Source organism: Thermobia domestica, chromosome 4 (assembly GCF_964235325.1).
Source record: "Thermobia domestica chromosome 4, izTheDome1.hap1.1, whole genome shotgun sequence".
In the NCBI taxonomy this organism is placed as follows: Eukaryota; Metazoa; Arthropoda; class Insecta; order Zygentoma; family Lepismatidae; genus Thermobia; species Thermobia domestica.
Window position 1 is genome coordinate 18,048,475 of NC_137457.1, and position 26,046 is coordinate 18,074,520.

Consider the following 26,046-nt stretch of genomic DNA (forward strand, 5'->3'; position numbering starts at 1 on the left):
CTTCTGATTTTGTAATAAAAGTCGTCCTGACGATTTTCCTCCAACTCAGATTCAGTGGCGGCTTTTGTTACAAACCGACCAATGAAAACGGCACGTTTCTAGCACTTGTGGGTTCAAGATCTCATTGCCGAAAGGACTAGAAACAAACATATAAACTTTTCTGTGGGGACAAACATATACGCATAAATCTAGTATTTTCATATATAGATATTAACTGGAATAGTTTGGTTTTCAAGTGCTATTTTTTAATATTCGAAATATTGAAATTTTTGAACTTATATTTTTCACGCGTCTGAAAAATATATCATTATTAGTAAAATTAATCTAATACAAACTTTTTTTATTTTTTCCGGAAAGAAATCGAAAAGAAAACGGTTTTTTTACCAATAGGTTCAAAATTTCCGGAAATTTACAATACTAGTTCAGACACACTTGTACTTTGCCCAGCATTAAACTTTGATATCAGTTCCGACGCAGTTCACTGCTGTCTTGCTTTACCAGTCTCCCCAGGCTACTACGTCCGACATATGTAATGAGGTGGGGGCGCCCAACACCTCGACGTTTGGACGTCGTTTCCCCTTGGTTTTGAGACTTGTTGCAGACACTCACTACAGCACTCCTCGAACATCTTATACATCCTGCAGTTTCCCAAATTCTCTTGCCGAGTGTTTCTGAATGAGTACCGGTACTTTCTTGAAAATAATATTAAAAATTATAGAAAGATTTTCGAGACATTCGAGTCGAGTCGAGATTTTTACAAGCTGTCTCGACTCGACTCGTGTCTCGACTCGAAATTTCGAGTCGAGAAATACGTTTGTGTCGACTAGTCTCATTTTTTACAAAGTGTGTCTCCAAAATACCACCGTACTGTACTACCTGATCTTCGTGATTGAATTCTCATACAGAAGCTCCAGTATTCGCTTGCAGTCGCTCCTACCACCATAGCTACTAGCACTGGTTACGTCTCAAGCTTTTATATCCCAAGGTCTCAGCGTAGTTTCTACGTGAGTACGCCCCCTGGGTCCACAGTATGGTTCATTACAACACACTTATCTTCATTTTGTACGCCAAGTGCTTAAGTTTACATTTCCGCACAAACTACGTGTGTCCTTTCTTCAACTTATATATACTGTATATATGAAACCTTTACCATAGAATCTTATTGTTCCGGTTCCATATGCTATTTCCTTTCCATTTAAGACAGGTTCCTGCTCTATAAGGGTTATACTGATTTCTCTGTTCTTATGGTTGGTAGCTTAAGTTTAGTTTGCTTATTTTCATTCTTTGCAAAATATTAATTTTCACTATCACTATTGATTTTCCCTTATTTCGATGAAACTCAGTTTTCTTTCCCTTAGCTCCATTCTGTATGGTTGATAGCTGCTTAAATTTTGGTGATCTTCATTTGGTCTCATTTTCAATTGGATTTGTCCGAGAACCATATATGAAATAAACTGCTTTTAATTAAAGTAATTAACCAAAATCTATTTCATGCTTCTTCTTTTTCCGAAATCTTTTCCGAGTTTTGTAGTGAACCCTTTAGTTTTTGTCAGCTTGATTTACTGTTGACAAACAAAGGTACTAATAAGCTTAGAGCACTATCGAAAACTTATTTGAAGGTTTTCACTATTGCTATTTTGTGATGCGATATTGGTATTAATATTAATGATTGCTCGAAGAGTGTATATTTCCTGTTTAACTATATTTGAATAGAAGCCTCGAAATGAATTGTTACGAATTATTTAATCAAAGGATAAGTCCCAACAGAAATGAAAACTCAATAAATAATCGGTACGACCCCAGTTTTCATTTAACTTTTATGGACGTTTTCTGCCTTTTGAAAGAAAAATCCTATTCAATTTGGAGAAGGGATTAAATGTTTGCACTTTCTCAATATTGTAAAATCATAAAATCTTAATGTATTTGAAGCTTTATACAGAGACATCCCTGTGCGCACACATACACGCAGAGTAAGATTTATGCACGACCTTCGTAGTTTATTACGAAACACATAGAAAGCTTTCTTCCTCTTTGCAAGAACACTTCCAATAAATAATAAATATTGGCCTTCGTATTCTTCTGATTTTTAACGACACGAAAACAATTTTGATTCACACACTAAGAACACACAATTCTTCATAAGTGTTGAGTGCTTTTCTTGTGATTTTTATTATAGAACCTCTCTCTTGCTACTCGTACTTGGCTATACATAATATATAATGGTACCACATTGAAAGACACAGAAAGCTATTTCCACATCTTTTCTCTTTCATATTAGAACCTTTTCCCTTCTCACGTAGTTTATTATTCCTTAGGGACACCCAGGAAACCATTCGGGCCGGGATAAAATCTTTATTCTACTTGTTCTACATACGACAACTCACATGCTCTTGTTCTAATGAAACGGTAGCTCTTATCGTTCTACAAAGAGCTTTCTTTTTCCTTACTCCTTTAGGGCATTGATCAAGTAAATGTCAAAGGTATAGTACTAGAAACGTTACTAAGAATCCCTTTTGCTGCTACGTTGTTTCAATGCAATATTATTATTATTATTATTGTTATTATATTATTATTATTATTATTATTATTATTATTATTATTATTATTTTCTTCCCACTTATCTAGTGACCAAAGCGAGCGGATTTTATATACGAAGTTTTTTTGTTCGATTCCCGACGAAACAGCAGTAAACTCAATGCAATGATTTGAATGTCATTTTAAATCTTAAGTTCCCTTCTAGAGTTTATTACTAACAAAGGACGGCACCTTACACTGACAATTCTTTTGGTACTGACGAAGGACAGAAGTACAAGTGTTAGTACTAATATAAGAGTAGTAGTAGTAGTAGCAGCTAGGAGCAACATTATCATGGGCCTTAATTGTAAGAGTGTATGCCTTTCAAGCTCATGGTGCTGAGTTTGATTCACGATATGGGTATAGCTTTAGGTATTCATCCTGCAAGGTGAAGTAATTACGAGTTACACAGTAGAATCTTGGTGTACTGTGACAAAAATAGAAACATACTATGTGTTTGGCCATACCGCAATCGTTTCCGTCACAATGACCATAAAGCAGTAATTGGCGTATCCGTGAAGGTTTACTTTAACATAGAACTTTCCAATACGATGTTCAAAAACTCACGTTGAAGACTTAAAAAATTTGGTCACTGACCACTCATCAGTTATAATATGCTTGCACGAAACCTATTCTTCGTCACAGATTTTCTTATATCTTCTTACCGGTATATATTCTACAGAAATGATGAACTCAGCTGAAGACAGTAAACGATTGACGTGAAAGATACATTTAAGAATGAATAGGCTCGTGTTTATAAACAGAAATGGGAGCAACTAAACATTTTCATCTAGACGTTTATGAAACCTGTAATTCTTAAGTGATATATTTTCAAATTAGCCTTTCTAATGAATGGGATGCGAATAACCACTGCCAAAGTCATTCCTGTCAAGATGTTAATGGATCGACTCCTTAATGGACTCGGCTCAGAAAATTGCTCTAGCCATCGATTGCAAAAAAAAATCACTTTTCTTTAGGACAGCGATTCCCTATCTTGTTTACCTGGCTTTCTCTTCCTAAACTTTGCGTACTTCATGCCCTCTTCCTTTCGATTTCATTATACGTGTTCTTAGTCAAAGTCATTTCGTATACGTGCATAGCATGCAAACGATTAGAGTTGCAATAATCTGTAATGGCTGGAGCGGTCAACAGAGTGCATTAGTGTTGTCACCATGACACCGTGCTATTAGAGTATATAAGGTGTGTGTGCAGCATCAGATGATTATTGACCAGTGTGATGGATAACGGAGAATGCCGCATCCTCGTGTCAGACAATGTTACCAGTACACTATATTTTGAAAGATGCCTCGCAGTGGGTCAATATGTGGTCGTCTGCTCGAATTGTGAAGATCCAGGCATTGGAACATTCAAGGCTGTCAGTACTTCTACGTTGACATAAATAGGGAAGTGAGGGAAACCACACGCTTCAAAGTTTTCCTGTCAACAGAGATTGGCCACACCAAGTGAGGATCTGTGTATAGTGCTGCAAGCACTTCGTACCTCTTACATCCGCGTGTTTCATACAGTTGCAACTAATATACTCACTATAGCACCTCGTGGCATCTTGGAGATTAACATCAGCCGGTCTATAAATTAGCGTCAAATGCGAAAGCTGCGATTAGCATCACAACAGATCAGTTGTCTGGACTGGTTTCGTACTCAGAAAGCATGGATAACGAACAAGTGGGGTCGCATCATTTCCACCTCCAAATCTCGTTTCAGGCCCACTTCAGATGATCATTATCTGCGAGTATTGTGGCTATGACCTCAAAGGACGTATTCTCACAATGTTTTGGAGACACACTTTCTTGTTAGTCCTGGGATCCTGATGTGGGGAAGCATCAGGCATGTGTTCAGATCACCTCTGGCAGTCATTTAGAAATTCTGGCGAAACAACGATACGTCACGAAGATCCATCTAGTGTCCTTATGTGTTACCACTCATGAGAAAGTTTCTAGTACCACCTTTCAATAAGACGACTCTCGTTCACATCGCATGAAGTATCTCCATGCTGTTGATGTACTTCCTAGGCCAGCTAGGTGCAAAGATAATTTCCCGCCCGGATGTCAAAATGTCAGATTCACAACATCCAGGAAATCGAGGGTCAGTTATATCAATCATTACATCAAATAATATTAAATCATGTTACAATATTAGGTCCGATATGTAGAATTTATCAAACGATTGTATGTGAGAATGTTCCCCATGATTTTACTTCCAGTTATGAATAATAAATACTTTAGAAGTATCACACTTAACAAGTAATTTTCTTCAGAACACATTATTTTTTACTTTTAGTTCTGTTTGATTTTTTAAGGAACGATGTTATTTTTTTGGCTGTGAGTTTGCTTCTACTTTAATATCTGTTTCTGGTTCTTGACGTCTGAACCGTTTCCATCGGAACACTGCTTTCGGTACTGAGCACGAAACCATTCTTATCACAAGATCTCTTTGATTTCCGTGCCAGATATCTTTTTCTTTCCTGGGAGATGAACGTTGTTTACTTGTTCGGATTGGAAAGCCAGTAGAACATATTTAAGTCTTAGAACAATGCTGTAGCGTCATTACTTTGGCCAATGTGAGCAAGGCACCATGAGAGAGAGCAAAGAAACAAATTTAGTGAATATTCCTTGTACAGTTAGCGACAAAAGTTCTTTTCGCTCGATAAAATTTATTTTCGGAATAACGATGGTATGGATGGAAAGCACAAGGCTGGAATGCCTGGATCGTACAGAAAATGATATTCTCTTTAATTTACTGAAAACTGTCTTTCCATTTTGAAGCTATTTACGAAACTAATTTCATCAAACGAGTAAAACTTTTGTCGCTGACTGTACAGCTAATTTGCAAACTGTGCATACTAACTCTGTTTGCGTAGTTCGGGCCCTATTTCTGATACATCTTTCCTATTTACACTCTTTGAGTTATGGTTCAATCCCAGTTCGCGTGGTGGGACGTAAAACTAAAGATTTCACTTCATTTCTTTGAGTTATTAAAGAGAGATTAAAATAAGAAAAAGCTGGTTCATAAGTTGTTGACAAGATAGAGTATATTTTTCGTAAATGCCCAAGTTTAACTTATAATGATCTTGGTAATATCTTTGATGACAAGTTTACTTTGAGTTATAATATTCCTAGTGAAATATATAAAAATAATTTCGAACTGATCCAGTATAACAACACGAAATACTAATCTTTCTGTGTTCCGAAATCTAGAATTACAATGGTTCAATGGTTGGTTATTTACAGCACTACTACATATTTTATCATACAACCAATGTCGAAATTCTGAGCGTAGTCTTGACTTTATAGAATTGTTCAGATGAAGGACACTTTGTCCATACAAAACCATGCTTAAAAGACAAGCTTTTGAAAATATACAATGTTGTTTACATAATAATACGAAAATTGATGATCTTGTTGACATCGAGATAAGTTTATTGAGGTAAGCTGTTTGACGACAAACACACAACTAAATTTTGATTGATAAAGTATCGTTCCAACGACATCTACTGATGTGTGTATGAACCCTTATCAATAGTTGTCTCTTTACTTCAACGAACAGTTGTGTATGTGCTTTTCAATAGTGTCGTATTAAGGGCAAAATTGTATGCAAATCTATGGCGTATGATCTTAACTGTTCTTATTCGTATAAACCAGTTGAATGGTGTAAATGATATGCAAATAGTATAAAATTGGGAAGAAAACCTGTTAACTAAGGCTCAAAGCAACTTGGATTTATATGGGTGCATGACCTTTTAAAAACAAATATCAAAAGTAAGTATTATACTCAGATTTTTGACAATGATCTACTTCCACCTATCTTATATGCACCACCTCTGAAAAAACTCCAATCTAGACTGGGAAAAAATAAGTTGTAAATATGACTATGTAAGTATTTGTACACTCCGCATCAAAAAAATGCGACAGGTAATGCCGTACACTTAGGCCATCCAATATACACCTACATATCCCATAATCGTGTCAGGTAAAGAGACCGCCTCTCTCTCTCCTCCTTTCTACTCTCCCATACTAAAATTAGCTAACAACATGAGCGCAATTCTGATTTCAAACTACACATATATTAGTTTCCATAAAATGAAATAACAAAACCAAGACGAAACAAGATTCATAAGTTGATGTAGGGAGAAACTGAAGTACACACAATAAAAAGTAGAAACCAATGGATGTCTATTACACAGAGATTCAAAAATTATGCAGAGAGAGAGAGAAAAAGAAGAAGAAGAAGAACAGATAAAAATGTGGAATTCAAACGTAGTAAGAAAAGAACCTAACATTATAAAGTTCCGTTTCCAGAAATCCAACAGCAATATAGAAATAACGATTGTTTTCATATATTTTTTCAGAACTATTCGAATACATAGAGGATGATTTAAACAGTTATTATGTCACTTTCATAATGGATCGCATACTCAATTTCACGTTGAACTGTATAACTTCGAGACATGGATAATGTCAAAAGTTCAACAAACATGCTTTGTTTCCGCGTGGTTCGATTGCAAACTCGGCAGTGTTCATTGGACGTACGGATCCAAAAACACATTCTAATATACCCAGTAGATATATTAGGATTGGCCATATCCTCCATTTAAGACTACTAATGCAAACTGAACCAAAAACAGAAAAGGAAAAGAAAACAAAAGGAAAGAAAGAGAAAATTCAAGAGTGCACTTATACTGATAAATTTCTATCAGAAATACCCTATATTAAAATCCAAACTGTGACATAATGAGGAGTTGCAAATGTTCGAAAGCAAAAGTTTATATTCCTCATAGATGTAGCATGTTTCAAATTTCAACATGAATAAAACACATTTAATTATAGGATGGAAACAAATTTTGTGTACAACTAGTATTATTAAAATTCTGTTTTCAAACAGCCAAATAGATAATCATTTTCTAGTCATTTCCGAAGATTTATCTGTTCCGAACATCCAGCATTGATTTAATCTCTTCCGGACATAACGTAATTTGAACAGATAGAATGAAAACGCTAAGAGCTCAAACAAATCGTCGTGTCAGTCGAATCATGTAGACCACCACTGGTTCGGGGATTCTATCCGTAGTGACCGGTAATTCGACTGAGACTCGGTAACCCAGAGGATAAAAAAAAAGATTTTACTTATGTCCGTGCGTGTAAACAGTATTTCTGTCAGAGATGACAAGGACTGGAGATGGTATGCCGAGAGCACGAAAAACACGACCCCTAAGTTCGGAGTAAATTAGATTCTCCAGACCAGGTATATCGCGTACTTGCTCCGTTTTAACTTTGGAACATGATGTGTATGTGTGAAGGAGAAAGAGGGGGAGCAGTGAAAGATCCAAAGACAGGATAGGGCAACGTCAAGAAAGAGTGAGTGGGGACGAATATAAATATGAAACATACTTATCATTGCAGTGTATAATGTAGAACGCACATCGTTTACTCAAATTATCTCCAGTGATGCTTTGCAACCTTTCCATCAGAAGATGAATCTCTGTTTGCAGCCATTATTTTATACGAAATACCATACTACCTGATTTGGAATCGAACCAAGATTTCCCATTTGGAAGTCTAGCACGCTACCACTACACCATCGATTGCTTTAGCCAAACTTTGTTTAACAAATGGTGTAGTGTTTCTTTCTGAGAACATAACACTAAAAGTGTATACTGCAGATCAATGATATCTTTGGAATGTCCTGGTAATTCCCTTGTCCTTTCCCAACCAACATTCGTAAATCGTTTCTATCAAGATACAGGTGTTTGCTTCCACATTCTTACGTATTGCTTGTTCAGTCAGCTATAATACAAACAACGGCTTTAAAGCCTTATATAAAAGTTTCATGTGTATAGAAAGAAAAAGAAAACTGGTTGCTAATTAATTCAAGCAAAACTAATGAGAACAATGCCCTTATATTTGACCCCATATGTCAGCGTTGGACTGCCCATGCTATGGGCGTTTCCTTCCTCGAGGCAATCCTTTCGAGGTTGGGTACCAAGCACGGTTATTTTCTTTTTTACTTATGAACTTCCTTTTACGTAATTATTTTCCAATTTTAATCGATTTAAACTCTCTAACAATATTCTATTACTTAAAAGGTAACAGATCAGTGATTTGCAATACAAGTAATTTCTGTTACTTGCATAGATTAGGATCTTTGCCTTTGTAATTGCATAAAGTACCGTTACAGCAGTTCATGATTTCCGTGTCATGAGTATCTTCAGGAAAACAAAGATCTTGCAGTTATATTTTCTTCCTCTTAAATACACTTTGGCCAGAACTGCAACATCTTTCAGTAAATATAAAAGGTTTTCTCAGAAAAAAAATTGTAGCAACTTCATCTAGTTCATATCTGCTTGTACATTGTGAGCTAGTGGTCTACTATGCCACGCTTAATTGCATGCATGGAGAGCATGCCCGCGACCGTTCGGTCTATTTAATGGACGGGTTTCGCAAGAATGTAATGCACCCCGCTCATAGTTCCGCAATATACGCTATTGTTGCTCGTGCACGAAGTGCACCGTAAAGATTTGTCCCTTAACCTTGACACCTAAGTGTGTATCCCCTATTCTCGGAGGGAGTGGGATACGCCCACTGCGCGGCCAGACCGAAGTCCTGAGTGCCTACCAGTTAACCTACTGGTTGAGGCAGACTGCTAGCGAGTCAGTCCTACCATGCTCTGCAGGCATGGCGCCCGAGCGTTATAAGGCAAGCTCACCTCCCGCCCGTGTTCACCGTTACCCAGATTCCTGGGATCGGCTCACACAAGCTTCCGAATCTTACGGTATGACCACAGCCCGGCAGAGTCCAACCCAATTCCGGCAATGCCCGAGGGGGCTTGCTCAATCCCGGCCCTGCCTACCTCTATCGTTCAACTGGCAACCGCCTTGTCGTGTAGAGGTACCACGCACACGTCCAGATACTCCCGTATCTCATCCCGGACCCAATGGTACATGTTGAGTCACCATTTGAGTTTGGTGCTGGCCCTTATCCCACAGAGTTTCCTCCCTTTCGCAGGATCAGAACCGTTACCCAGATTCCTGGGATTGACCCCTCCCCACACCTCCGTTTGGTCCCCCTGCAGGCAGGAGTCCAACACTCCCCCCGGTAGGATCGTCCGAACAATACGGGACTTCCTCTAATTACGGTAGAGGTACACCGTACATTACCAAAGCCAATGACTGATGTAGACCGTTTGCTCAAGGCAGACATTTTCATTTGGGAGCCGTGTCTCCCCTGGTAGGCCCGCCCAAACAATACGGGGCTACCTATCTTTAACGTGTTTAGGTACCACGGACACGTTGTAGCGAGGCTACCTTCCGAATCCCAATGGTACGTGTAAGCCACCATTAGAAGTTACATCCACACCGTTCCTTCGGTAGGGTCGTCCAAACAATACGGAACTACCTCTTCTTACGGGAGAGGTGAACCATACATTACCAGACCCAATGGCTGATGTAGACTGTCTACCTTTAAAGACAATGGCCATTTGGGAGCGGCGGCTCCCCTGGTAGGGTCGTGGCTCCTGCACCCAGCTCACACTACTGGGACGAAGGAGAGACCCGCTTCCTCAGCGCTCCTGAAGTACGAGTATGCATTAGGATACTAGGTATCCCATCCCGGACTCAAGAGAACGCATTACACTCTCTTTGAGGACAGTACCTACATCATCCTCCCGGTAGGGCGTTGGATCCGCCCACCAGGCACACCAACTACCCACTCTTTTTAGCGTGTTGGAGTACCACACAGCCTTATCTCCCGGACCCAAGAGCACGGCTTAGTTGCCCATTTCGGGGGATACCCCAGGGCTCACCGCCGCCGGTAGGCACGGCAGCCGAAGCTACCTACCCCACTGAGGACGTGATGGGGTCACACGTACTCTCCCAGATCCAATGGCACGAGTTAGTCGCCCATTTCAGAGGATGCTCCCCGAAAGCTCACCTCTGCCGGTAGGTTGTTGACACCGCGTGCCACTCGCTGCCATATGGTAGTTAAAGTACCAGCGCGCTGGGTACCAGTGTCACCCTATCTACCCCGCATAGATACAGCTCCCGACACAACAGTTCGAGAGCGACAAATTACGGGGTTCCCTTCCCCTTTCTCAGCATGGACTTGGGACCGGCCACGGCGGGGTTAAACTGCTTGTACAGACAAATTATGCACAAATGTTCATTAAAGTAGCGTAAGGACTTTCACACAGTTTAACCATAGTAAATGCCACATATGAACTCCTGGCTTCTCTAATGTAGTTCTACTGCGGTTTAAACGAATGCAGGAACCGAAGTGGAGATGATCCAAAGTGATTCCTTAGGTGGGAACAGAAATGAACGTAGGAGAGAAATAACGCTTATTTATTTACTTATTACTTATGGATCTTGTAACAGAGCCGTAGCTCCTTTTGCAAAGGATATACGCGTGCCTTTCTAACGGATATTAAGGTATAGGGTTATAAATCCAACACTAGGAACACCCTTCAATAACACAGAAATATTACATCACAATAAAGTGTAACACAACTCTATTTAGTTATGTAATTTTAGGTGTTGTGCAGATGTATTTGGTGCATTAAATAAAACATATGATTATAGTCTTACGTAGTATACGTAAAGTGCACTAAATTGAATTTTAAATGGGTAAATAAACTTGCAAGAATATCATACCTGTATTTAATGTTTTACCGACTTAGGAATGGACAGCAATATATTTTATATGGGATATAATTTAGGACGAGCAACGCCCGCTGTATCCTCTCCGTGGCTGCGGGCTTGGACGATGATGAAAGTATAGTTTACTTCTATTATTTTACCCAATTTCCCCTGCCATTGCATCTTCATAGGTCTTATTCAGCTCAAACTCGACTTCCTCTTTTAGTAGTTATATTTCTACTAGTTTATCTTTAGTAGTTGAATTCTCCTTTGTTTCCATTCTAGCCTCAGGGAAAATGAAGTGAGGCGTCCTTTCTTTGCATGCCACCTCATATTTTCGATATCATATCCTATTATTTCTTTCTATTTATTAATTTTTGTTTATTTATATATTAAATTTTAACAAAATAAGCAATAAATAGCAACACAATGAACCAAACAATTCGAAAAGAGAAGAAGCTAAAAACAAATTAAAAAGAAAAAAATATATTTAGCAATAACAAATCATAATAACATGTTAGTTTTCGTTTGTATTTTATTCTTTTCTGGTTTAATATTTTTTAAAAAATATATCTTTTCCACATATATTGCTTCCAATTCTTTTGTGTAGCACTTGTTTGTTTCATTACCGAACATATAAACAAGGATATTCCTCATATTAAAGGGGAAATCGAATTTACATATTACCTTAATTTTGTCTCTTCTTTCGTTTAGTCTTTTCTCTTCGACCTGAACACCAGAGCAAACTAGTTTGTTGATCAGATTTCAGTTTAGGTTTAAGTTTTTGTTGATTTATCGTCATAATTGTTATAATTATAATATATTATTTCGTCTTTCTCCTTGTCCTTTTATTCTACACAATCTATAAAATTGCAACTGTATATAGTTCTTTTTAATGTTTTGCACCCAAGTTGGTCTATACTTTTTGTGTTATCTTGGCGTCAAGAATCAACTCTCAAACGTTGTCGGTGTAGTTTTGAAACACCCTGTATATAGTTTATTACATTTATCATTGTATAATACTAATAAATACGTCTTTAACTCTTTCGCCTTAAGAACAAATTTTCTCAGTTACAAATGAAACATCTTTCGCTTCGTTCGCTTGGACAACATTTGGTGGAATATTTTCTTTTTTGTACGTAGAAAGGTCATGGTATTTTTGATTACGAAAAGTGATCCATGATTTTCCTTGCAGCTCCAATGAATTAAGTAGATATTCGAAGCTGGAAGTAACTTAAATATTGCAAGCACAGAAATAATGCTAATAGAACCAATGTTCCATTGTTAGTCATAAGAAAATATTAATAGAAGTATCAAGTTTGGTTTTTGATAGGCATATGTATATGTAATTTAGTAGTAAATTTTAATCTATTTGAAATTTGGTCTGATTTATAACGAAAGAACTGGAAATAATAATGCAAGTGATTTAATTATTTAACCTCGTTCTTAAGTTGAGTAAAGTTGAGTTTGGTATTTTATTTACTGAAAATATGTACCAATGAGACTAATCTTTGAATTATAACATATGAGAGTCTTTTGTTTATGAAAGGTGCTCAAATTCTTTATGTAAATAACTAACAAGCACCAATTAAAGTGTTGTGTGAAAAATGGTAATTCCAATCATACACTGTACGCGTTAGTAAAACCGTTTCGAGAACTTTTATAATAATTAATCTTTGACTTTTATATGAAAATACGTGGTAACATTTATGAGTTAAAAAATAAATTGATACTTGACAAACCATAGAAACGATGACAAATACATTTCAACATTCCTACAATGGACCCTCATTTTAGCTCAACAGGGGACGTATATTGTTACTAGTTCTACCCTGGTATTAAATATATATGTTTGTTAGTCTAATTAAAATCGAAATAATACAATACATTTAGGAACTTACTTTTATGAATTTCTTTTTTACAGATTGTTGCGGTGGTATCAGTGTTCTTCATTTGTGTATCAGTGCTTTCGTTTGCTTTGAAGACTCATCCAGACATGCGAGTGCCTGTGATACGTAATATAACCATCGAGGGAACAGGAAATACCACCAAGTGGACACTGGACATGGAACGCACTGACCCTCACGAAGCGTTCTTTTATGTAGAACTTGTGTGTAACGCATGGTTTTCTTTTGAGATCATAGTTCGTTTTGTTGTAAGCCCCAACTTAATCGATTTTATAAAATCTCCAGTAAATATAATAGACTTTATAGCGACGCTAAGTTTTTACACGGACATTCTGCTACAAAATGTTGCACATCGTATTGACAAGGCTGATATTCTAGAGTTCTTCAGCATTATACGAATTCTTAGATTATTTAAATTAACAAGACATTCTCCAGGACTAAAGATTCTTATTCATACGTTCAAGGCATCAGCGAAAGAACTTACTCTTTTAGTGTTTTTTCTTGTGCTTGGTATAGTAATTTTTGCAAGTTTAGTGTACTACGCTGAAAGACTTCAAGCTAACCCTCACAATGATTTCAAAAGCATCCCTGAGGGATTATGGTGGGCAATTGTCACTATGACTACTGTCGGTTATGGTGATATGGCTCCTAAGACTTACGTCGGGATGTTTGTGGGCGCTTTGTGTGCGTTGGCGGGAGTGTTAACCATCGCTCTACCAGTGCCAGTTATTGTTTCCAACTTTTCTATGTTCTATTCACATACTCAGGTAAGTCTTGGTGGTTTGTTTTTATATATATCCAATAGGCTGCTATTTTTCAAACACCCTTCATCCTAACTGATTTCAGAAAATTAAAAAAAATACACTTTTGTAAAGAAATTTAATGAAAATCGAACTGCATGTATTCGTTTGTAAAAGTGTAATTTGTTTGTCGTTCCTATTTAAACCAACGTAAAAAATGTTTAATTCAAATGTTCGATGCGTATATTTGAAATAAATTGGTACCTAATTAATTTCAGAGATACTATGTATTTCTCTCTTCTCATATCCAAGGATAATACAGGGAATAGCGTTGTATTTCAGCAAGTGTAACGGAAGATTTAATCTAAGAGCAGGCTCTGTTGCGTACAGTTAATATATGTAATAATGGTAAGAAAATTTTATACATTCTCCGCTGTATTAAATATTATTAGTGTGCTTTTATCCAGATTTCCACATATCCAAATCGCATGCAGAACTAATTTGTTCTTGTAGTTGGAAACTCTATGTTTCTCAATACGTTGTTTACTAGATATAGGTAGAGCGAATTAGTTCATTGGAACCTTTCGACAAAATGAATGCACAAATGATGTCTAAGCCAGGTAATCTTTCCACCATGGTCTAAGCTTATTCAGAGGTTGGGGCTCTGCGGATACTACAATGCACAAGAAGCAGAATAGTCAGAGCCCAATGGCCCTATTAGCAATCAAATCATGGTTTTCCATTTAGAGAATTACTTTCACTGTCTCTGAAAGGACATATTGAAACTACTAATGGTAAGGGTCCCTTTCCGGAAGGAAAAAACATTGTTCCTTTATATAGCCCATTATGTGTTGAAAGCCGTGATAAACTCAGTAATAAGGGGGAGTCCTTGTTCTAACTTACACTGACATTGTGAAATTTAATTTAACTATAAATAAACGTACAGCTTCCGCCATGCTAATAATAATAAAAAATCATATTTACTACATACACAAACAGAAGCTATGTTAACATGCCTATTGTAACCTAACAGGGAATATTAAGGATAACGGGAGTTATCAAGGGAAACAATAATCTTCAAACTGTTTAAACGATCACTTAAAGAATAACCGGAAACTCGATACACTTCACTACAATTCCTGTTTATAGGTATCTGTAGATGTAATCATGACGTCCTCGACTTGAGATTTCATATCTTAATTTTCGTGACTATTTTAAAATGAAATTTCAGTAAATTAAGACTCGCAAAATGCTTCCTCACTGTTTATTTCGTAATTGAAACTACTTTCATCTTGATAATACGGCTTTGTTTGTCCAAAATCCCACTTTTGTGACAAGTAAGGGACCATGCGGTTGTCGCGCAAATCATATGCAGACATACGCCATCTGATTGAGCATGAAAAGATATGGAGAACACAGAAATTTAAGGTGCTAAGGGCTATAGGGAGCGGAGCGAGGAAAGAAGAAACATTGAATGTCGGCAAAATGGAAGAAAGTCAGGAATGACGGGAAATGTTAATTTCTTGCAAACAGGGAAAGAACGTCAAGCAAAAGAAAGAAACTAAACATAACAAGGGCATCAAGGACGAAGACAGATCATAATCAGGGTTGCCATCCGGACCTCAGTGTTGCCAGCGCTGCATAACATTGATATGGAAGGTATAGCACTGTATTGCAATTCATGCACAAGGAAAAATATTAGTAACAGAAAAGATAATTGAAAAGACTCCGTACACGTGCGTAGAAAGGTTTAATGATAGTCGTGAGTGAATAATGTACATGAAAGAAAACAAATATAGACATGAAAGTGGAGGGGTTACACATGATAACGAAAGAAGACGAAACGAAAGTGTTTGGGAGCATCGTTCCATGATTATGATGATCGGAGTTCTGCCCAAATGCAGGTTTTGACTTGAAGGTCCCTGGGCTGGATGAACCCATGGTGGTTTGCTATTGCCTTCCCTGGGATGATAATGACGTTTACAGGACGGGAGCTACAGTTTAACGAGGGATCCGAACCTTTTGTGTCCCCACCGGGAATTGAACCCGAGACCCCTTGAATACAAAGCAAAGAGCTTAACCACTCATCCATCAGGGACACTGTCGGTCCAGTGTGGATATTAATAGAGAAAAAATTTCGGCCGGCCATTCTGCATATTGTGCCTTATAAGCCGTTGTTGCACAAGGCGAATGTCGGGATGATATATGGTAGCACGGACCAAACCTGTTTGCCTCATCTGTCCTAGTCTCACCGTAAGTGCCCATGTGGCCTCGGAATTAAAGATACAAACCCCTGTTTGTATCTTTGACTAGAAAAATAAATAGAGTGGAAGAAGACCCGGGTAATTGACGATGCAGTGTATATTGCGTATTCGCTGATTTCGTAGACAAAAAACCGCAAACGCCGCCTCGCCGTAGGTAGGATATATATCACCAAACTCGGTGGGAGACAAGTGTATTGACGCCTCCAAAACACGGGGACATTTTGTGTTTCTATTGTTTCCAAGGCAATCGCTATAAGAGCTAACCGAACGTTTGTTTGTTCATAAAATACAATGTGCACATGTTTTTCACATATGTACTCATGGTTTCCCTTCGAGATTGTCCAAGCAGTGATCTTATTAGAGAAGACAAAATCAGATGGCGTGGAACTACAAAATAAAAGAGGTATGAAGTGATTTGTCATGCTATGGGCCACAAGCAACTACGTAGATAAGGGGCGCATTTGTAGGAAGTGAGCAGAGAGTGTGGGACTTAAAGGCGCGAGACACAACTGGTGCTTGTTGTTGTAGAAGTAGAAGTATTGAGCGAAGATTCTGTTCTGTGTGTGCCATCACAAAGGACAGTCAGGAGGTGGCATTAGAACGAGTGCGGGGATACTTTGGAAACTGATTTGTACACGTGTTGTGTGTGGTTTTTTTAATAATATATTATAAAAATACCACACCAGATCAATATTGATCTGCTATTGGAATAGGAGAAGCGAGTGATTTGAACGTAGGTAGAGCACAAAGATTGTGACACGTTGTCGTCATATATTGAAGCAGTTCTGTTTATTGTCTAGCAAGCACGAGTGCGATTTACTAGGCGCGTCATATGTGTGCAAAATACGACAATCTGTAGTTGTGAAGTTGTTAGCAGATGTGTTCGGCATTTCACAAGAAACATCAACGCGGGAGGAATTTATTCTTACAGAGCAGATTAAAGCACAGTTGTGGAACGAAGAAAGTGTTGTAGATGATTTTAATACATTAGTGATGGATGAAGATGGCACAGATGTTGAGGACATTGAAAATGATTTCGGTGATGATACAGCGTTAGCAGAGGAAACAATGTTGCAACCAGAACGAAGTCCACCAACTCTGCACGACAACAGTGGGTCGTCATCTTATGCTCCATCTCCACCAAATAAACGTTCACAAAATTCTCGGATAACTACTTGGCCGATGCATACAAGATCTGGACCAAGCAGCCGACAGAGCCGGAGCCCCCAGCTGTGTCCTCCTGGGTTAGCGATCGATGTGTCACCGCGCCTAAAATTCACTAGCGCTATGGCACAAAACGCAAAATCAAAAATAAACCGTCTTACAAAATTTGAAAAAACACAACACCTTGTAAACGCCGGCACTCCTTACAGAAATGCTTAAATAATGCTGTACTCGAGCATTTCATCGCAATGAGACAATGCAATGCAATTATTAACGACCGCACAATACGTATTTGGGCCATGAATATTAAGAAAGAAAATGATCCAAACAACACATTATCATTCACAGCGTGAAGGTCATGGGTCACGCGCTTCAAACGAAAACACAAACTGGTTTCGCGCAAGATTAAACATAAAGTTAGTACACGAGTCGCCGTTGATACTGCTGCAGTTCAAGCATCCGCCACATACTTTGTTAACGAGATCAAGTTTTTCATTGTAGAGCAAGAGTTGACTCCAGAGCAGGTCCTTAATACAGATTAGTCGAGATTTGCTGAAAAGTTGCATTCAGGCATAGCCCTAGCCATTAATGGAAGCAACCCAATTTTTGGTGCCATAGGTTCAGTTACCGCAACGACGCATTCCTATATGATTATGCCGGTGATTAGGATGGACGGTGCATTGCTTCCACACATGTATGTTCTTGTTTCGTAACCCAGTGGTAACTTTCCAGCGTGCATGGTCGCTGAATTCCCCAATGTGAAAGCATATGCAAACATATCAGCGAATATGACCAAACGGGATTTGCAAATCTTCCTGGAAGAATTTTTGTGGCCCGATCTTCAGGGTAGGGATCTTGTTTTGCTTTTGGTTGACTCCTGGACTAACAAACAAGGATGACACTCTTTACAACATGACAGTTCCTGACGGTGTTCAGTTCTACAAAAAGCTGATTCCTCCGAAATGTACAGGCCTTATACAACCTGCTGATGTGTTCTTCTTTTGCCCATTCAAAGCATGGTGAGTTCATCACAGATACGTTAGTGTTCTCCAGTATTAATGTGTGGCAACGTGAGAACTTTTTCCGCCTTCAGTCATTTGTTCATTACCAGTTTTCCTCTAGGAGATTCCAAAAGATGATACGCTTTGCGTTTTTTTCAAATGTGGCTACCCCTTTGAACATTCTGTACAGTTTGAAATACCTTTGTGACAAGCTTGCTTTCATCCGCTGTGTTCACTGCGAGAAATGTTTGTGTGTGACCACGCATTCATTCGTGATCTTCACGTCAACTGCAATTAATCTACAAATGGTGTGTACTGTTCTCTATTTTCCTCCATTTGTATTCACGCGGCTATAATATTCACTCACGACTACGTTAAACCTTTTCACGCACGTTTACATTCTTTTCAATTGTCTTTTGTGTTACTAATATTTTTCCTTGTGCATGAGTTGCTATACTGTGCTATATCTTCCATATCACTGTTATGCAGCGCTGGCAACACTGAGGTCCAAATGGCAACCCTGATTATGATCTTTCTCCGTCCTTGATGCAATTGTTGTGTTTAGTTTCTTTCTTTTGGTTGACTTTCTTTCCCTGTTTGCACGAAATTAACTTTTCCCGTCATTCCTGACTTTCTTCAATTTTGCCGAAGTTCAATGTTTCCTCTTTCCTCGCTCCGCTCCCTATGGCCCTTAGCACCTTACGTTTCTGTGTTCTTCATATCTTTTCATGCTCAATCAGATAGCGTATGTCTGCATCTGATTTGCGCGACAACGTATGGTCCCTTACTTGTGAGAACGGAAACTGATGTGATCTAGCTTGATACTTTTCCAGGCAGATAATGACTAGTAGCATCGGAAATAGTTCCAATCAGAACAAAGAGTTTTCGCAGCGGAAAATATAAAGCGAATAGAAAATAGTAAAAACTGGATAAAACGGGATATTAAGAAGATAATGGCATCTCAGAGGGACGAAGGGGTCTAAATTATTCTGCCAAATATCAGATTGGTGGATAATTTGAAGAATTTCTGTCCAATTTCTGGCCTATTTTTTCATATAGCATTATAGTGTATAATTTCAATACTCATCCATTAGAAATGCTCATATACAGGATTTACAATAAAATAATTTATAAATAAAGATATTATCCCCCGAAATATAATTCCTACTAGATTATTCAAATCTTCCACATTAATTTTGTTTTAAATAAAGAACAAATGAATTTATTACATGGATCGAAAATTATATATTGAAAAATCTACAGTATACAGTACGTTCTATAAGTATTGGGTCAACAAAAATTTCATTACCTCAACTGGTACATTACAGTTCCCCTGGTCCATCAACAAAGTTTTCTTATAATAACTAAATATTGCTAAATATTAATCCGTTAATATAGAACAATTCGTCCTGTACAGGAGGACTCACCAACACAGACCATGCACGTATTCCTAAAATACCATTGTCACAATAGAAACATTCATGAGCCCACTAAAATGTATCATTCCAATTACATGCATAACATATCACATAACCATTGATAATCCACTTCACAATACAATCCATAACACACTTTACATGCACATAGCTTACACAACATTCACAATTCCAAGTTAATTCCATTGCAGCAGGTGACGGTGCTGACGTATACACATTTGATACCAGGGCTTCGTGTGATTTCGGCACAGAATCCAATTGATCCTCCGAAAACTCCTACACTTCGTCATCGGGTATATCATCAGTTTCTTCACTGTCTGATGATAAGCAAGGTTGGACTTCTACATTAATTGCATATCTTTCTAACAGCGTTTCATTCAATAATGAATCCGGAGAATCTGAATGCTCTTCTGTCTTTGCTTTCGCTTCTCAACGTCTTCAACCAACTGATGCTTCTCCATGGCTAACGAAAGTATGCACTCAAATTTTAACAATAATAGTTAAAGAAAAAATATCAATGACGTCACGAACTCGCTAGCGTGTTCATTAACTTGTTAGGAATGCAGTTTTTCCACCCCAATAATCCGGAAGCAGGAAAAAAGATAATTTAACTTCGTGTTTTTAAATCCGTAAACAGTTTTCATTTTAAGATTTCCTTTTGTAGAATAAAAAGAATAAAAAGACCATAAGTGACCTAAAAGTTACCTTAAAATATTAAAAATTGACCTGAAACTTCAAAACGGCAAAAAGTGACCAAAAGTTGACCCTAAAAAAATATTTTTAGAACCAAGAATTGATGGATAATGTTTTTATTTGAACTTGCCTTGTTCTATGCGTAACAGAAAAAAGTTGACTTGTCAACAAGATCCGGGCCCTGGTTATCAACATCCGGAAAACACTGTTATCAAAAACATAGGGGATCTATAACATAGTGTACACCAACACCGGAAATATATTATCTCACCAGATATCCTGGATGCATCTTAGTCATTTACTACTGTTGTCTCCTATCAAAATTGGAATATTTTCGTATATTTTTGTTTGCTTAAAATATTTTGCTGAAGAAAGCATCTAAAGACTTTCAAATGATCTCTGAAGTTGTCTGTATTCTAAACGCGGTATTAATTTCCGTACTAACCATACACTGTCTCGAAATAAGAATAAGTAAATTAAAGCGAACTTTTAAATCGGTATTTAATTTTACTTTAGCGAATAGTGCTATTTTAGATGTCGGTTTTTACGGGAAATATGTTAATCAGATCGGAAGTTGATTTTCTCAATAGAGTTTCGTTCTTCTCAAAGCGGTTTTGTATATTATCATTTTTTTTAAAAAAAAGTATTTGTTAAAACTTCTAAAAGATATTTGAAATGCAACTATTTGCTTATGAATGCAGTATTCGTTTGTACAGTTAAAGTAATGTGTAATGTATTAAGTCAATTCATGCTCTACGCATTTGCATTGGATCGGTTTCATGTCTACCCGTGGGAAGTACATAAGATATGTCTACACAATCACAATATATTGGGTTTGACTCTACGCTTGCACAATAGGTAAGCTCGGTTAGTTCATACTTGCAGTAGGACATAATTAATACATATGCACGAGTAACACTTGATCATCTTTGGTTCTGAGCAAATTCTTAATAAATACTTTCGTATTTAGTATTCAGCATAGTGATATGTTGATTAATAAGGTTGTATTGTTTCTCAATTGCATCCAGTGACTTATAACCTTATTTTCACCTATTTTAAGGAGAACTATGAGCTTAGGGAAGTTACCTTACTCGACACATCCCATTCGTTAACCCTTACTTCGCCAAAATTTAAGTAGTAGGCCTACGTATAGGTCCTCCAGCTCGTAAGGGGAGATTATTTTTATTGCATAATTTAGTAAAGGTAATTCAAATAATTTTCAGTTTACTAATGTCTATGTGGATGCTAATTAAAGTTCTACGAAAAACTTTTTACATAAAGAATACAAAATGATTTAAAACGAAATACTCAAACTTCCTATGAATAAAAGAAAATAATTCTTGATATTTCAACCGGAATGCTCGCACTGGTCATAATTCTGTGTGACGCAAGTCTTAACTCTATTTGGTAATGAATTACTAGCTCTAAGAACATCGTGAGCGGTAGAAAATCCGATAGCTTCTCTATTCACTAAACCATGTTTTTCTCCTTTGTGGGAGATTGAAGATAAACTAAGTCCTCTGTAGACCAGTGAAGATTAGCTTGATTCAAATACCGACAATCTCTCCTTCCCTATTAACTTTCCCCATCACTTTTAAACGTGAATTAATCTGAAAATACAAGAGTGAAATTCATTCAGTTGCTGCTTATCTAGTTTCAATATGTGAGTCTCCTTTGAATGTCATTTGGTGTCAGATCTTGATGAAGAGATATTCTCTTAAAATACAAAATATTGTGGTTTTACTGACACAATGACCATATTATCTTTGACTTAGAGAATCATGAGATATTTTCTTTGTAGTCATGAGAATCATAAAGATTTGCCGATGCAAAAACATTCCGCGTTCTTTCATTTCTAACTAAGCGGTGAATCTTTCGTTTTTCTTTTTATAATGGGGCAAACTGATACCATTATTTTTCACTTGACTGACGAGCCGCTGAAAAACGTTTAGTGTGTGACGATTCAGGTTCTTACCCCAATCTTGCAGCTTTACTGTAATTACCTCAACATTCTCCTAAAATCTGCATCATATCATGCACTTCTTGATAGAAATGAACCATGACTTAAGTGAAAAAAGAATGATATATTATCCTATCACGAATGTTGTGCGCAGATGGTCAGATAATCTGTATGTTTTTTTTTGACGTTTTCCATTTACTTGTAGGAGAGTGCAATATTTAACAAGCTATGCCAACGCACGTGGAGCATATTGTTGTTAATACTCACACCTAAATGCAAATTATGCTGTTATAGTAAAATACAGATATGTTTACTCTATATGAAGCACAATAATAATTATTAGAGGAAATTATCTTTGTCTATGAGTAACGCTAATTCCTGATAATTAACTGTCGCCGTAATGTATCACTGACTTAGCGGAAAAGAATTTGCAGATTTAAAATGAGTAAAGTGATTACAATAGATATAAATCAATATGTATAGAACATCCTTGCAATATAAAATAATTTATGTAGTGAAATGCATCGCCTCTCTTACTTTATATCTATGAATATGACTATCTAATTGTAGATTAAAAGGCACTGTTCCATTGTAACTATTTGTAAATATGATAATGACCTAATTATAGTTAGAATTGAACAATAATATTTGCGTAACCAACCCCCCCCCAAAAACAGTGAATAATATAATTGCGAGTATTTGCTCCAAAAATCGTTTCGTTATTACAAATATTGTTATTTTGTTCTTGTATGCCCGACGAAAGTATTTAATGTATTCTTTGGGCCCATACTTATTTTGATGTGTCCTGTTTATTGATGAATCATTTCTACTGTAACATGTTCTCACGACTTAAGTAGAATGTTATCTATAGTGACAACCCAGTGCAACTTGATCAACAGTCGTATCGCGGCGATTTAAGTACAATTTAATCTATAGTAACATACTGTGATGATTGCGCCATTCAATCTGCTCATCGGTACATCTAACTTGGAATAAAGGGTGAGCCAATCACAGATTGAGTACTGGTGTGGAGCGCTGTATGTGTATTTTTATTCCAGTTTAAGACATTGTGTAAGAAATGTTTCCAATTACGAGTAAGGCGCATGAAATGGAAGAGTTCAATGAATCAGCTGTTTCATATAGCTGCTTGTGACAAAATAATAGCAACTGTCATGGGGTTAAATTCAGTTAAGCACCATTGCGGTACATGAAAGCTAATCGCAATTAACCTAAATTAAATAAATTTCGCAAGTCATATTTGTCTCTGGGTGTTATATTTTCGTAGATATCTGGCGAAGATTTAGACTTTGACCTTCCTTATTTACATATTACTGGCCGAGCGTCTTGACCACTGATCTACGATCACTGCAAAGTATCTGCTTCGTCTTTAGCGTGCTTGTACTTAAATTATTTTAAAATGGATTGCGATAATATTGAACATAACACTGTTTTGGAACTTATTATTTGGGCTTGATATTTGCACTTTCCTAGCTTTACCAGTTGTTCTTAAGAGCCCTTAATATGTTATTTCGTCTTTGCTATATAAGAAGATTAAACGTAATTGCTATTATCACCTACTGAATGAATTTGAAAAAGTGACATGAACTGGTTGGCAATTGAATTTACCCTTCTGTAATTACACAGATGCTATCTAATGTACAATACCATTTTGATTTTATACGATTATCGTTTTTTATCGAGCCATATTTTACTGTGACAATTAACGAAACACAAGGGTATAATCTTGGAAACATTACTACTAATTTGCTAAGTCTAGTGTTCACTAAAATATATTGTCTGCTAAATTATCCTGTATATAACGAAATCCTTGAATATCTGCTGAAATATTGTATAGAATATTAGGTAGTTTGTGGACAAACTAAACTTTTCAAGGAGTTGCAACTAACCAATTATGGCTCTTAATTAAACTAAATTTTAACTTATACTGTAGAGCGAGCCGAAGGATCTGGCAGAAAAAAAACTAGAAACTTTTAGGTAAAAAATATGAAGGAAGTGCCTGTTCAAGGAACATTGTATTACAAAGATCATTTAACAGTCTTTAGAGTATATTTACAAAAATATTTCCAAAAGATGTTTTGTAGTTTTTTACGTAAATTTCGAAACTGTGTTGCAAAGTACCAGGATACATTTATAAAACTTAACTTCAGATCTAAATAATCTACTTCCGGTAGAAACGAAAAGCTCAAAATTGCATGATTCGAAAGAGCATAGCCAAATACACGAAATACTTTTAATGTACTGATTCAAATTACGAGAGGGGAAGTATGGATTTTTTGGGAGCGGGTGTCCCAGATTAACCGCACACACACACACACACACACACACACACACACACACACACACACACACGCAATTGTAATACCTTAATTCATCCAGTTCCTTTTGAACTGAATGTAACACGCTTCAATTTCAATTAATAAACATAAACAACAGAAACACAAAGTTAAAACCTATTATGATGAAAGGTGAAGTTTGTTTTTAATTTAAATGTAACATAAATTGAACATGCGAATGATAATAGAAAAAGGTAATAAAATTTTTTCAATTTGTTTTACCATTTATCTCGCTCACTGCATTCCTTATTTGTCAATAAATGGCATTTTAATTTGAAAATTGACTGTAATTAATCATTTAAATATTGGAAAACGTCAATCAGTCTTCAATCTGTTTTTTCGTGTAATTTTAACTTGTTTTACAAACCTGTATTTATACCTTTAAAATATTTTATACGTTATGACATTTCAGACAATAATCCTTTGAATTTATATTTACCTTAACAGTATTGAGGCGTCTTAAAAATGAGCAAGATTTTTTTTCAGAATCTATTACAAAACTACTATATAGTAAGGAAGATTGCAACGGAAAGAGATATTAGATCTCGAATACTTCTCGTTGCAGTAAAGGAACAAAGTCAAAGATTGAACCTTTACTTGTTATACTGAATCCATTACTATCAAGGACTCTGCTTGTTTCTATCTATTACGTATTTTCTGTGTGACAATCAGTGTTGAAATGGAAAATTTTATTTCCCATCATTTTCGATTTTAATAGAGGTATAAATGTTTCGGAGATACTGAATTCATATTTAAAGGCCAGTGTAGGATCTCTCTTAACTTTTCTTTTTAAATGGGTATCAATATTGAAACCCTAAATACCAGCAAATTACACAGTTCCGGTAATTAGTAGAGGTAAGGGTGGAAATGTAACCTATTCCAGGGACGTTAAATCGATTCTAAGAAATTGTTCTTTACTGTATACTATTATTTCCCTTCAGTGATGATCAACGTTGATTTCTAGGGTGAATGTAGTAAGTGTAACTTATTTCTAGGACGGTAAAGAAATTTCAAAACATTTCATCTCACTATCGCTCATCGATCTTTATCTTGTAACTGTCGGTATCTAGATAGACGGACAAACATATTGATACTATGTTTCTATTAAATAAAATGTCTTCGGCATACCATAGTTTGCTAAACTAAGAAATGAAGTGGATGATACAGAATCTCTTTTCTATTGTCTCCTCCCGCTCAGGCGATGTTAACATTTTGACATTCGTATCTATCTTGCCTTGTTCAGCGAAATGAGTCTCAACATTCCCTCTTATTACCTCAACTATCAACAAAATATCCATCCGCTGAG

General features: G+C 36.8%; 1 protein-coding gene across 2 annotated transcripts in view; it reads left to right on the plus strand.

The window, feature by feature from the left end:
• The window catches only part of LOC145683752 (potassium voltage-gated channel protein Shaw-like), a 151,290-nt gene that overhangs the window by 42,207 nt on the left and 83,037 nt on the right, over positions 1–26,046 (plus strand). For both annotated transcript variants that reach the window (XM_081755296.1, XM_081755297.1), the window contains exon 4: positions 13,146–13,895. In XM_081755296.1, the coding sequence (XP_081611422.1) occupies positions 13,146–13,895 (750 nt within the window). The remainder of the gene's footprint in view (positions 1–13,145; positions 13,896–26,046) is intronic.